Genomic DNA, 13,703 nt, shown 5'->3' on the forward strand with positions numbered 1-13,703 from the left:
ATCTTTGGCAAATCGAGTGTCAACGGAGAATAACCGCGCATTGAAATACAAACTCGGTGACAGCTTAATTTCTCTCGCCTCATCGAGTGAGTTCTTTCCTGTTGGGAACTGAACAGGAAAGGCCATAGCTTCCAGGTTTGGCACGGCAAAAAATCCCACCGGCTTGTTTCCTTGGGCAGGAGCAACGCTAAATATGCCGTCCCCATATGACAGCTTTTCCTGCGCGATGTCAGGAGGCTGCATACAGGTGTCGAGTGCCAAGCCCGGCCTGAGCGCCTCTTTGCTCTCTTGGGGTGTCTGTTGGTCTTTGTTTGCGGGGGTGCTGCTGCTCTCTGGCTGTGCATCGGCCTCAGGGACGTTCTCTTCTACTACCCCCTCGTCTTCCTCTTCTTGGAGACTTTCAAACCGAGCGCTTTCATCTATAGATACAGTTTTGTATTCTGGATGAATGCATTTCAATATCCTCAGTGCTGCAAAGACATTTGTCATGTTGACAGTGAAAAAATGCTGGTAACCTTTGTACACAATGCGGCGCTTCAGCTTCACCTGGAGAAGCTGGGCCTCACTGCGCGGCCTTGGGAGAGAGTTCACCGTGGCTTCCATCGCCGATGGAACGCACACCACAGAACCGTGTACGGCCCTTTGCTGTCCTTTGGGCAACGCAACAATCTTTGCAAAAGGGATGATTTTTGCAATGAGCTGTCGTTCAAGCACATTTAATTCCGACAGCTCTTCGGGAATGGGTGCCAGTGTCAAGTTATTTGCCACCGCCTGGGGTGGCATGGCACCTCTGAACAGATGGCTGTCACAGGTATGACAAATCCACTCCTGCATTCGTTCTTGAGGAACAGTACATGGGGCCGGGCAACTACAAACGTGAACAAACTGGCCTGTCAAGCACGCAAACGCCACATCAACATTTTTGGTGTATCTGGATCGTTTGCAATGCTTTACTTGATTGGGGAAAAGCGCACGGTGGCACACTGTGCAGATATACGTCGGCCCATGTCGGACCCTTTCCCGGAAAGAAGCGATGGCGGCTTCCATTTGTCGATCTATGGTGGCCTGCTTAATTTCCACAGAGACCTCTACTACACTGTCCGCCTGATCCTGCTCGATTTCCTGACACCGGGGAATGATACGACTATATTTATTTTTGATTTTCACAGCACAATTTAACTTGTGGCGAATACGTTGCAGCGCGTTTGAATCACGCCTATCCTTTTTGTTTTGTAAACAGCGCCTAATATGAGAGAGCCTGAAAGCCGAATCTTTTTGGTACCTCTCTCGCATGTAATTTTTCCGTTTACTTTGAAAAGATATATCGTTTCTGTACCTCTCTCGCAAGTAATGTTTTCGTTTACTTTGAAAAGATATATCCTTTCTGTACCTCTCTCGCAAGTAATGTTTTCGTTTACTTTGAAAAGATATATCCTTTCTGTACCTCTCTCGCAAGTTATGTTTTCGTTTACCATGAAAAGAAAGGTCTTTTTCGTACCTCTCTTGCAAGTATCGTTTTTGTTTACTTTGAAAAGAAAGGTCATTTCTGTACCTCTCTCGCAAGTATTGTTTTTGTTTACTTTGAAAAGAAAGGTCATTTCTGTACCTCTCTCGCAAGTATTGTTTTTGTTTACTTTTAAAATAAAGGTCATTACTGTATTTCTCTGTTATGTACCTTTTCACCAATATCTTCTGCTTTTGCTGAAAAGCAAGATTGTGTTGGTATTTATCAATCAGATATTGCTGCTGTTTTGCCTTAAAAGCAGAATCACTGTTGTATCTATTCTTCTGATATAGCTTCTTTTTTTCCTTAAAGCAAGGATCACTGTGATATTTACAATTAGATGTAGTTGGCAGTTGTCGTTGGCACTTACGAATGTGTTGACGTGCTCTATATAAATGTTTTTCACGCTGAGTTTTACTCCATTTGGAAAGATTTTTATTAACATGCAGCAGTTTGAGTCCTTGCTGAGGGTCCGGAATATTTTGACTCTCATTAATTTTGCTGGCTTGGCTATTTGGTACAACATGTACCGCACTATGTAGCTCTTTATTTGGTATAATACCGACCTCAATTTCTCGCGCTTTAGTTTGGGAATCACCCAATTCAATTAATAGCTCTTCCTTTGCCTTTGAGTTGGTTGGAGTAAAATCATGATGTGTGTTAATGGAACTGACGTCAATATTAAAAGAGACAGGCACAAACTCGTAAGTTGCATAACGGCTATGTCCTTCAAAAAGCTGACGCAAATGCTCAACCAAGCCACACAAGTGAGAGAAAGTCATCATAATTGCAGTTCCGTTTGGGTGTGGCAAGCCCACTTCAGATCTGGAATGTGAATCAAATAACCCAAAGTATCCTGATCTGTCACAGAATACTGCAAAACACTGTGGACTCACAATCAAGAAAGCATGAGTGACATTTTGTGACAAGCACTCAAGCTGAGCTCCAAGAGACAATCCCAAGTCATTTTGGGAATGACTGTCATCTCTGACACAACCAACGCTGAGCTCATGCATCTGTACATTATAGACATTGGTGTTTGTCATGACTTGTTTTGGCATCTCCTCAACAGTTAAGTGATCATTCTGAAAGTTATGGTCTAAAATCAATTGCTGTTTAGCACCCACGTAAAGTGAATCCCCGTGTTCAAGCACTCTGTCAAGGTCAAGCGAATTAAACTGCAACCCCTCAGCGTGAAAGGCCAAGAAAGTGAGAGCCATACAAGTACACTGGTGGTTGCGAGAAAAACTTGAGTACCTCTCATCCATCTGCGAATGTGTGGCCCTCACGGATAGCGTGCGTTGAGCAAGTCCCACAGCAGAATCCTGAAATGATTGAAACCATTTTAATGATCTTAAATTGTAACGAATCCAATTTTAACATTTCATATGGTAATGGTTAATGTTGTGAGTATAAAAAAATACCTCAGTCCAGTTAAAACAATTATTGGCTTGACATTATCATTTCAACTGTTCCTCCCACAGTCATGCAGTAGACCAGGTCATCTGACTGCACATGCGCAGCCTTGATATAGGAAGATAATCCCAAATTGTGTACTTATGAGGAAAATGAAGTGGCAGCTGCAGCCCATACATTAGAAAAATGTTCACTCTAATTTATAAATGAATATTACAGTATCTAGATTATAGTATAAAGGAAGTATATACTGTAGAAAATATGTTTGACAAAACAATGACATACACTGTTTAGATAGACATGAAGTCTAAAACAAAACGTTAGTTATTAAATATAACTGTCTTGGTTAGTATTCACATCTGGTCTATGTAACTTAAAAGAAACAATGTGAAATATCTGTGTCCGGGCTAGGCATCTCACGATTTTTTGATCAATGTTAGTGAGTTTATTTTTGACATCAGTAGTTTGAAAAGTTGAATTTTTTTTTGAAATTTTGTAGAAAACACACTTCATCACAATTCAATCCAGAATTAGTTTGACATGAATAAAGCACTGCACAAATATCGCTCAGTCATACACTTTTTACACAAGCCTTTTAAGCATTTTTTTCTGCTTGACTCTATATTTGTATCCTGAAATAATGTGTATTGCACATTAAGAAAGTTAATGCAATTTGCCTGCTGTGGGACATACCTGGTGGGCAGCCACAGTGGAGGTCTGCGGTGGGGAACGGGCGTCCACAGTGGCAAGCAGACTGGCTGGTGCTGAAGTTTGGACTCTGGCCTTCTAAATACACATTGCAAATGTTCAGGATATAAAAAAAGTAAAATAATTAGAGAAAAAAAAGGGACAAACTCTTGCTAAAATATGTGCGTGAAACTCGTACCTTGTTCACCGGAGACTCCATCGTGGTCCCATCACTGGTGGCAGAGGGTGGGGACCGAGGCTGAAAACAAAATATACAGCACATTGAGAACCTAGCAGAGTGACTCAAAATAACGCAAGACAGAATACACCACCGCAGCCAAGTGCAGAATTGAATAGAGGCAAAGTACCTGATGGGGTGCGATGTTTGGGCTCAGTTCTGGAGCAGCAAGGTCCTGCTTCTTCCATCGGCGCTTGGCTGCCTCGGAACGCTTCCCCCTCCGTGGCATGCTGTTACAGCTCCCTTTACTGTAAGCAAAGAGAAAAGAAAAAAAAACTTCCCAAGACAGAAGTAAACTGGCAGTAAAAAAGAAAATAAATTTAAACAAAAAAAATAGTAAAGTAATGATATCAGAGTGCTTGTAATGTGCTGTTGAGTGCAAGTTCTGTTGTATTTGTGTTGTAGTGTCTGTGATGTAGATCTTATATATGTATTATGTTGTTTGAGGGCAAGATGGAGGCAGGTAGATGAGGCGGAAGTTCAAGGCAGTGCTGAAGGTTTGAAATCCAAGTATCACGGTCAGCAGCTTTCCAATTCGCACAGTGCTCAGTGGATCGCTAAAAGATTAAAGATCAAATTTGTAGTTAATCTCAGATGTGTATGAAGCATTAAAAACGTACATTGAGTCTATTGAGGCACTGGTGTCATTGTAATAAAAATAAAAAAAACGCCATCAATTGAAGTATAGTAACATCACACATTGTATAGTTAGTTCATTGATTATAAATAATGGATGGAGTGAACAGAGCCTTTACAAATGTGTCGCTGTAGTCAATCAATGAAGGTCATAAAACACTTCCGAAATCCCGCCGCGTCCACCACGACAGACGAGACAAAAGCCTTACTGTATATTGTAGGAACGAGGGATATACACAATTGAGATTTACAGCACACTCCAACATATGTATATTTTTTTTTACTGCACATTAAAACCTTAATGTAACATCTGCTAGTGCTAGTCCGCTACACAGTCGAGTAGATCACGCCACTAGCGCAAACAGGTGCAGCTAGCATGTAGGCTACCATCTCTAGCACTTAACTTTTCCAATCTTGTTAAAACAGCAGCATAAAGCATAACGTTCAAACACATCAAATACGTTTGAAAACATCGCCAGTATTAACGTGATGTAGTTTAGGATGGGGAAGGTCATTTTAACGGTGTAAAACACTTCCGAAATCCCTCATCGGCGCCGCTCCGCTACACCTTCGACACGCCACTCAACCCCCCCCCCCCCCCCCCCCACCACGTCGACCATGACAGACGAGACAAAAGCCTTACTGTATATTGTAGCAACGAGGGATATACTGTACACAATTGAGAGTTACAGCACACTCAAACGTGTTTTTTTTTTTTTTTTTTACTGCACATTAAAACCTTAATATAACATCTGCTAGCTCTAGTCGACTACACAGTCGAGTAGATCACACCATTAGCACAAACAGGTGCAGCTAGCATGTAGGCTACCATCTCTAGCACTTAACTTTTCCAATCTTGTTAAAACAGCAGCATAAAACATAACGTTCAAACACATCAAATACGTTTCAATACATCGCCAGTATTAACGTGATGTAGTTTAGGATGGGGAAAACTTGCAAAATCACACTTCTTTAGCATTATACACTAGACTACAAACAATTGCCTTGCAACACTTACCTCAGACGAGATGAAATGGGAGGAGTAGGTTCTCGAGAAACTTCTAAAATGGTGTCATTAAAGCGTCTCTCATTGGCCACAGCACAGACAAGAAGGAAACGGACCAATGGGGGAAAAGAGAGAAGACACCACCAGCTCCAACGATCGGCAAGAGGGGTCCGTCGTCTAGAAACTTCCAAAATCAAGCGAATCTCATTGGCCACAGCACAGACAGGGAAAAGACGGACCAATCAGGGTTAGGATTAGAAAAAACCGCGCGAGAGAAGACAACTCCCAACTATCATCAAGATGGGTTGCTGCCTGATGAACGGCGAATCGATCCGCGTGTAGATGCCGTACGTGGTGACGTTTGAAGCCCCGCAAAGCGGATGTACCACGTGACTGATTCAGGAAATGATTCGCTTGGTTTGAGTGTAGTTCGAAATAAAAGCGACAAAGAAACACTTCATCAGTACCATGTGAAAGAGTTTTTTCAAAAGCAGGTGAAATTCTCTGCAAAAAAAGAAACCGCCTAAGTCATACAACTTTGGGAAAAATATTGTTTTTGAATAAAAATGAATTACGTAAGCACAAACATAGACAAAGTAACACAGAACAATTCATGTTAAAACACTCTTCAAATATATATTTTTTAGTGTTCAGAGCATGATTTACACCCCGCCATTTTATTGCATGTTATACATTTTTCTGTCCACATCCACATGATGGCGTAGTCGAGGAAATGAATCATGTTGAAGCCCCGACGTGTGTGTGAAGTATTGCCTGCTTTATGGGGCTTCATTTTCCCATCACTAGTTTTCAATGTTAAGGGAGTGACACATATTTTAATTACAATATTTAAAACAAATCTGATTAATCTGTTATTTAAATTTCAGCAATTATCACCTGTCTAAATTATTCAACAGATAAACCTTTACAAGTGATGAAATGTTTCTACAAAACATCCAGTATTTTATATATATATATATATATATATATAATTACCACCTGTCTAAATTATTCAACACAAACACATCTTTACAAGTGATGAAATGTTTCTACAAAAAATAAATATATATATATATTTATTTATTTATTGGCTACACTGTACATGTCACAGATTTTTTTTAAGTATATTGAACATAAAACAATCTAGGTAAAATGAACCTTCCAATATGAATTGGTCGATTTACTCCATTAACGTAATTTTATTAACATCTTACAAATTACTTTTATATGTGTATGTGTGACCTGAGGAAATTATGGAGACATCATGCGCAGTCACTGTTTGTGCATCTTTAATTTCATCATTACAAAAGAAAACATTTAGGAGCAGCTGGTCGGTGCAGTCCTCTCCATCCGCATCATGACAGCATCCCACAGCAACCGCGCAAGCACCGGCATCCCATCGCTGTCACTGAGGTGTACCTTCCAGACATGATCAGAAATAAATATTATATATCTGCAAACATACTTTTGATAGGAGGACCACTAATAAAATGTTTGTTTGTTTTTTGCAACAACTAATGTACTTACCCCGTCTCTACACCACAAGTGAAGCTGTGACAGCGGGAAGTGGCCAGCAACAGATAGGTAGCGAATACCTACAGTAACAAAGAAAAAAAACATTATTAGTTCAAGAGTCCCGCTGAGACACACCAATCAGATCAGGAGGTGACGTAAAGAAAAGTAGAACTTTGTGTGTGAAAACAATTTTCAACATGGAACGTACCCATAAGTGCTGCCACCCGGTGGTACTCCTGGCGTAAAAGGTCCTGCTGGGCCAGCTCGACGGTCAGACGAGGGGGGAAGTCCAGGACAACAACCTGCACCAAGTTTAAAAAAGTAAAATATACATCTGGAGCAAGATGAACTTTCATTAATATTCATCAACTGCTTAACTACGGGAAAAGGCTGAAATGTATTTTAAACAGAACATATTTGACATATCATGCAAGTACATACTTGAAATGTAAATGTATGAACTATATGAAGGAAATGTGTGAACTTACGTTGGGCCAGCGGCTGCAGACGGTGCGCAAAAACTGGTCAAAGTCAGCCGCTGCCTCAGCGATGGGGCGGCCCAAGTTGTTGCTGGGAGCCAAAATGCAGACCGCCTCGGGTGACCGAGGCAGAACAGCATTCAGCACCTCAGCACGCAACTCGGAGGCCCTGGCACCCGGGGTGGACATCACACCAAAAGAGAAATGTCCCTCTGGCATCTTCACAACCCCATCGGCAAAGGCTCGCAGGTGGGAGTCACCAACAACCAGGACAAACTATTAAAGAAAAAAAAAAAAGAAGTAATTGATTTTTTTTTTTTTTTTAAGTATTTAAAAAATTTAAAAAAAGACAAATGAAGGTTAATTTGTTTTACAGGCAGTTTATTATAAAACATACCTTGTTGTCCTGGTTCAGTGATGGAATGACCAGTTTGTGCCTCCGCCCAGTCACAGCTGAAACTGGCCATTCCCGAACTCTGTGGCGCCAGCCAGTGCCTCTGCCTAAAATGATGCACACACAGAATACCATGTCAAGTCTCACAACTTAAATTGCTGACAAAGCACAGTACAAGTTACACTTTGAGTGTATATGAACCTGCAAAATATTGGAATTTCTAAAATAATCGATTGTAAAACTGCTGCAGAAGCAATTAAAATAAAATGATGACTGACCTGGTACCAGAGCCTTGGCACCAACAGAGGACACCTAAAACATAGACATTACAATTGTAGGCATGTGCAGTCACCTTAATGCAGAGTAAAAAGCAAACATAGGTTGTAATGCTTAAGTTAGTTTCAATGAAAATTGACCAGGTCTTTTCTACATACAAGTGATGTTAATTCAGGCCAGGTTTATTAATGAAATTATTAATCACGAAAGAGATTCAAGGACTTAACTGATACTTTTGTTTGTGTCTGAAATACAGTCACAATTGATCTAATTTGGTAGAATTTTCTCATCAAATACATGAGCAAAAAGGCAGCAGATTGTACCAGCCTAACTTCACAACAGCCCCATCTACTGATAAATGTAATGTACTCCAACTACTGTCAAGTGTTAAAACAATTATTGGCTTGACATTATCATTTCAACTGTTCCTCCCACAGTCATGCAATAGACCATGTCTGCAGTTATTAAATATAACATGTGAAATATCTGTGTCCAGGATAGGCATCTCACAAGTTTTTGATCAATGTTAGTGAGTTTATTTTAGACATCAGTAGTTTGAAAACTTCTTAGAATATTTGAAATCTTGTAGAAAACAGACTTCATCAAAATTCTATTCAGAATTATTTTGACATGAATAAAGCACTGCACAAATCACATGTCATACACTCTATATTCGTAAAACTGTGCCCCGATGAAGACAAGCTTGTGTTTAAACACGTTGGTAGTCCATTTTTAATAAAGGATTTTTTAACATTACTAATGAGTGTCTTGCATAAACAGACTGCTTTTTACACAAGCCTTTTAAGCTAATTTTTCTGCCTGATTCTATATTTGTAGCCTGAAATATTGTGTATTGCACATTAACAAAGAATTCAATAGAGGTAAAGTACATGCTGGGGTGCGCAGTTTGGCCTCAGTTCCAGAGCAGCAAGGTCCAGCTTCTTCCATTGGCGCTTGGCTGCCTCTGAACGCTTCCCCTTCCGCGGCATGCTGCTACAGCAAAGAAAAAAAACTTGCCATGACAAAGTCAAAAGTAAAGATTCAACATCAAATTTGTACTTAATCTCAGATGTGTATGAAGCATTAAAAGCGTACACTTCCGAAATCCCTCATTGGCGCCGCTTCGCTACACCGTCGACACGCCACTCAACCCCCCCCCCCCCCCCCACGTCGACGACAGACGAGACAAAAGCCTTACTGTATATTGTAGCAACGAGAGATGTACACAATTGAGATTTAGAGCCTACTCAAACTTTTCTTAGTTTTTTTTTACTGCACATTAAAACTTTAATGTAACATCTGCTAGCTCTTTGCTAGCGCTAGCAGGTGCAGCTAGCATGTAGGCTACCATCTCTAGCACTTAACTTTTCCAATCTTGTTAAAACAGCAACATAACGTTCAAACACATCAAATACGTTTCAATACATCGCCAGTATTAACGTGATGTAGTTTAGGATGGGGAAAACTTGCAAAATCACACTTATTTAGCATTATTCACCAGACTACAAACAATTGCCTTGCAACTTACCTCAGACGAGATGAAATGGGAGGAGTAGGTTCTCGAGAAACTTCTAATTGGTGTCATTAAAGCGTCTCTCATTGGCCACAGCACAGACAAGCAGAAAACGAACCAATCAGGGAAAAGAGAGAAGACTAGATCCAACTATCATCAAGATTGGTTGCATTCCATTGAGATTGTATGACAGACGCACCCCTGGAACAAAAGCCTCTCACGACTTAACTCTTCAAGATACAGATTCAAGAAATGGCTTGTTAGAACGGCAAGGGTTTGGGGAACACGAGCATGTTGTAATTTTTTTAATCGGATGAAAAATGACCAAATGAGAGCAGGTTGAAAATGTATGATTTATCCGAAATGAAGAGGAAAAAAACACCCAAATTAACATGGAAGAGATTGGCGAGAGAGTCCAATTTCTCTTCGCTTAAAGGGAAAATAAAGGTACTAAATGACACCTTAGCCAAATAAAAGTTAGTTTGTCTGAAAGAAGACACTCGTGACTACAAAATGTGAGAATTTGACGTCTAGTGACAAAAGATTGTGGCAGTGGTGACGAGTTGAAGTGAAATTTTTTCTAATACATTATTTGGTTCCCGGCACTGGATGGCTAATTAGCCAACAGAGTGTGTGAGAAAGCTAATTCAGCTACTGTCTTTGAACCCGAACAGGGGGGGGGGGCTTTCATTCCTTAAAAAAGATTTCGACACTGAGCTAAAGATGGGACAAATTCCTACAAAATGAGCTAAAATTCGTATCGGTCGGATAACGTATGCGCGCGCAGCGTGTCTTGGAAAAAGGTGCTTGAAGTGTGATTTTTTCCCATTCATTCCCAAAGGGGAGTTAATTTGGGAGTTTTTTGGGAATAGCGTCGCCAAGGTAACTGGGAATTCTTAGAAAAATAATAGCGCAGCGAGTCAGATCGAGCCGCATCGTTTGATACCTCATTTGTGCCGGTGCGATGTACGGTACGGGCCGCATTTTAGCGGAAAAATCGTGGAATAATATATAATAATAACAACAAGAAAAATAAACCACTGTCCTAGGTAGAATAACAATATGTGCCTGCTTGCTTCGCAAAGCAGTCCCATAATAACAACAAGAAAAATAAACCACTGTCCTAGGTAGAATAACAATATGTGCCTGCTTGCTTCGCAAAGCAGTCCCATAACTAGAAAAATTCCCGCGGAAATTTTGAATGGGACTGCTGACTCTTTGGTAATGAGCTGAACAGTTTAAAATTTAAACCACTGGAATCGCTCAAGAAATGTGGAAGTTAACCATAATCAACATCAACTAAAAGTATCTCACTGTCCCTGAAAAAGTATTTTAAAAAATGTAAATGAGCTGAACATTTTAAAATTTAAATGACTGGAATCGGTCAAGAAATGTGGAAGTTAACCATAATCTAAAAATATGTCACTGTCACTTTAAGCGCACATACATTTTTGACTTGGAGACGTCACGCGCCCCACATTCCATTGAGATCGCATGAGAGAAGCACCCCTTGTACAAAAGCCTCTCACGACTTAACGGTTGAAGATACAGATTCAAGAAATGGCTCGTTAGAACGGCAAGGGTTTGGGGAACACGAGCATGTTCTCATTTTCTTAATCGGATAAAAAATGACCAAATGAGAGCAGGTTGAAAACTTATGATTTATCAGAAATGGAGAGAGGAAGGCGCCTGAAATTAACATGTACAAGACAGGCGAATTAGTCCGACTTCTCTTGCTTAAGGTGAAAATCAAGGTACTAAATGACACCTTAGTCAAATAAAAGTTAGTTTGTCTGAAAGAAGACACTCGTGACTACAAAATGTGAGAATTTGACGTCTAGTGACAAAAGATCGTTGCCATGGTGACGAGTTGAAGTGACGTCACGCACCCACATTGCATTGAGATAGAATGAGAGAAGCACCCCTTCAACAAAAGCCTCTCGCGACTTAACGGTTGAAGATACAGATTCAAGAAAGGGCTCGTTAGAACGGCAAGGGTTTGGGGAACACGAGCATGTTCTCATTTTTTTAATCGGATGAAAAATGACCAAATGAGAGCAGGTTGAAAACTTATGATTTATTCGAAATGAAGAGGAAGAAGTCGCCCAAATTAACATGGGAGAGATAGGCGAGAGAGTCCAACTTCTACTCGCTTAAAGGGAAAATAAAGGTACTAAATGACACCTTAACCAAATAAAAGTTAGTTTGTCTGAAAGAAGACACTCGTGACTACAAAATGTGAGAATTTGACGTCTAGTGACAAAAGATTGTGGCAGTGGTGACGAGTTGAAGTGAAATTTTTTCTAATACATTATTTGGTTCCCGGCACTGGATGGCTAATTAGCCAACAGAGTGTGTGAGAAAGCTAATTCAGCCACTGTCTTTGAACCCGAACAGGGGGGGGGGCTTTCATTCCTTAAAAAAGATTTCGACACTGAGCTAAAGATGGGACAAATTCCTACAAAATGAGCTAAAATTCGTATCGGTCGGATAACGTATGCGCGCGCAGCGTGTCTTGGAAAAAGGTGCTTGAAGTGTGATTTTTTCCCATTCATTCCCAATGGGGAGTTAATTTGGGAGTTTTTTGGGAATAGCGTCGCCAAGGTAACTGGGAATTCTTAGAAAAATAATAGCGCAGCGAGTCAGATCGAGCCGCATCGTTTGATACCTCATTTGTGCCGGTGCGATGTACGGTACGGGCCGCATTTTAGCGGAAAAATCGTGGAATAATATATAATAATAACAACAAGAAAAATAAACCACTGTCCTAGGTAGAATAACAATATGTGCCTGCTTGCTTCGCAAAGCAGTCCCATAACTAGAAAAATTCCCGCGGAAATTTTGAATGGGACTGCTGACTCTTTGGTAATGAGCTGAACAGTTTAAAATTTAAACGACTGGAATCGCTCAAGAAATGTGGAAGTTAACCATAAACAACATCAACTAAAAGTATCTCACTGTCCCTGAAAATGTATTTAAAAAAATGTAAATGAGCTGAACAGTTTAAAATTTAAATGACTGGAATCGGTCAAGAAATGTGTAAATTAACCATAATCTAAAAATATGTCACTGTCACTTTAAGAGCGCACATCCATTTTTGACTTGGAGCCGTCACGCGCCCCACATTCCATTGAGATTGCATGAGAGAAGCACCCCTTCAACAAAAACCTCTCACGACTTAACGGTTGAAGATACAGATTCAAGAAATGACTCGTTAGAACGGCAAGGGTTTGAGGAACACGAGCATGTTCTCATTTTCTTAAACGGATAAAAAATGACCAAATGAGAGCAGGTTGAAAACTTATGATTTATCAGAAATGGAGAGAGGAAGGCGCCTGAAATTAACATGGCAGAGATAGGCGAGTTGGTCCGACTTGTCCGAGCTTAAAGGGAAAATAAAGGTACTAAATGACACCTTAGCCAAATAAAAGTTAGTTTGTCTGAAAGAAGACACTCGTGACTACAAAATGTGAGAATTTGACGTCTAGTGACAAAAGATTGTTGCCATGGTGACGAGTTGAAGTGACGTCACGCACCCACATTGCATTGAGATTGAATGAGAGACGCACACCTCAAAGAAGAGCCTCTCACGACTTAACGGTTGAAGATACAGATTCAAGAAATGGCTCGTTAGAACGGCAAGGGTTTGGGGAACACGAGCATGTTCTCATTTTCTTAATCAGATAAAAAATGACCAAATGAGAGCAGGTTGAAAACTTATGATTTATCAGAAATGGAGAGAGGAAGGCGCCTGAAATTAACATGGCAGAGATAGGCGAGTTGGTCCGACTTGTCCGAGCTTAAAGGGAAAATAAAGGTACTAAATGACACCTTAACCAAATAAAAGTTAGTTTGTCTGAAAGAAGACACTCGTGACTACAAAATGTGAGAATTTGACGTCTAGTGACAAAAGATTGTGGCCATGGTGACGAGTTGAAGTGAAATTTTTTCAAATACATTATTTGGTTCCCGGCACTGGATGGCTAATTAGCCAACAGAGTGTGTGAGAAAGCTAATTCAGCCACTGTCTTTGAACCCG

General features: G+C 40.4%; 2 protein-coding genes across 9 annotated transcripts in view; one reads left to right on the forward strand and one right to left on the reverse strand.

Annotated features, from left to right (window-relative positions):
- The window catches only part of LOC144050542 (uncharacterized), a 105,630-nt gene that overhangs the window by 34,013 nt on the left and 57,914 nt on the right, over nucleotides 1–13,703 (forward strand). The gene's annotated exons all lie outside the window — the stretch shown is intronic.
- On the reverse strand, nucleotides 6,805–9,289 carry LOC144050261 (uncharacterized). The gene is made up of 7 exons (XM_077563381.1): nucleotides 9,042–9,289; nucleotides 8,154–8,187; nucleotides 7,879–7,982; nucleotides 7,491–7,757; nucleotides 7,211–7,304; nucleotides 7,015–7,082; nucleotides 6,805–6,906 (listed from the first exon to the last, which is right to left on the reverse strand). The coding sequence occupies exons 1-7, from the start codon at nucleotides 9,138–9,140 to the stop codon at nucleotides 6,805–6,807; spliced, it is 768 nt and encodes a 255-aa protein (XP_077419507.1). The 5' UTR covers nucleotides 9,141–9,289.

The sequence above is a fragment of the Vanacampus margaritifer genome, chromosome 4, assembly GCF_051991255.1.
Source record: "Vanacampus margaritifer isolate UIUO_Vmar chromosome 4, RoL_Vmar_1.0, whole genome shotgun sequence".
NCBI classification, from domain to species: Eukaryota; Metazoa; Chordata; class Actinopteri; order Syngnathiformes; family Syngnathidae; genus Vanacampus; species Vanacampus margaritifer.

Excerpts from the sequence above, each read along its gene's own strand:
- LOC144050261 (XM_077563381.1), bottom strand. The coding sequence starts at position 9,140 with ATGCCGCGGAAGGGGAAGCGTTCAGAGGCAGCCAAGCGCCAATGGAAG. Across the intron at positions 7,305-7,490 it reads TCTGCAGCCGCTGGCCCAAC|GTTGTTGTCCTGGACTTCCC; the intron begins GTAAGTTCACAC and ends AACTTGGTGCAG. Across the intron at positions 6,907-7,014 it reads ACTTGTGGTGTAGAGACGGG|GTACACCTCAGTGACAGCGA; the intron begins GTAAGTACATTA and ends CATGTCTGGAAG.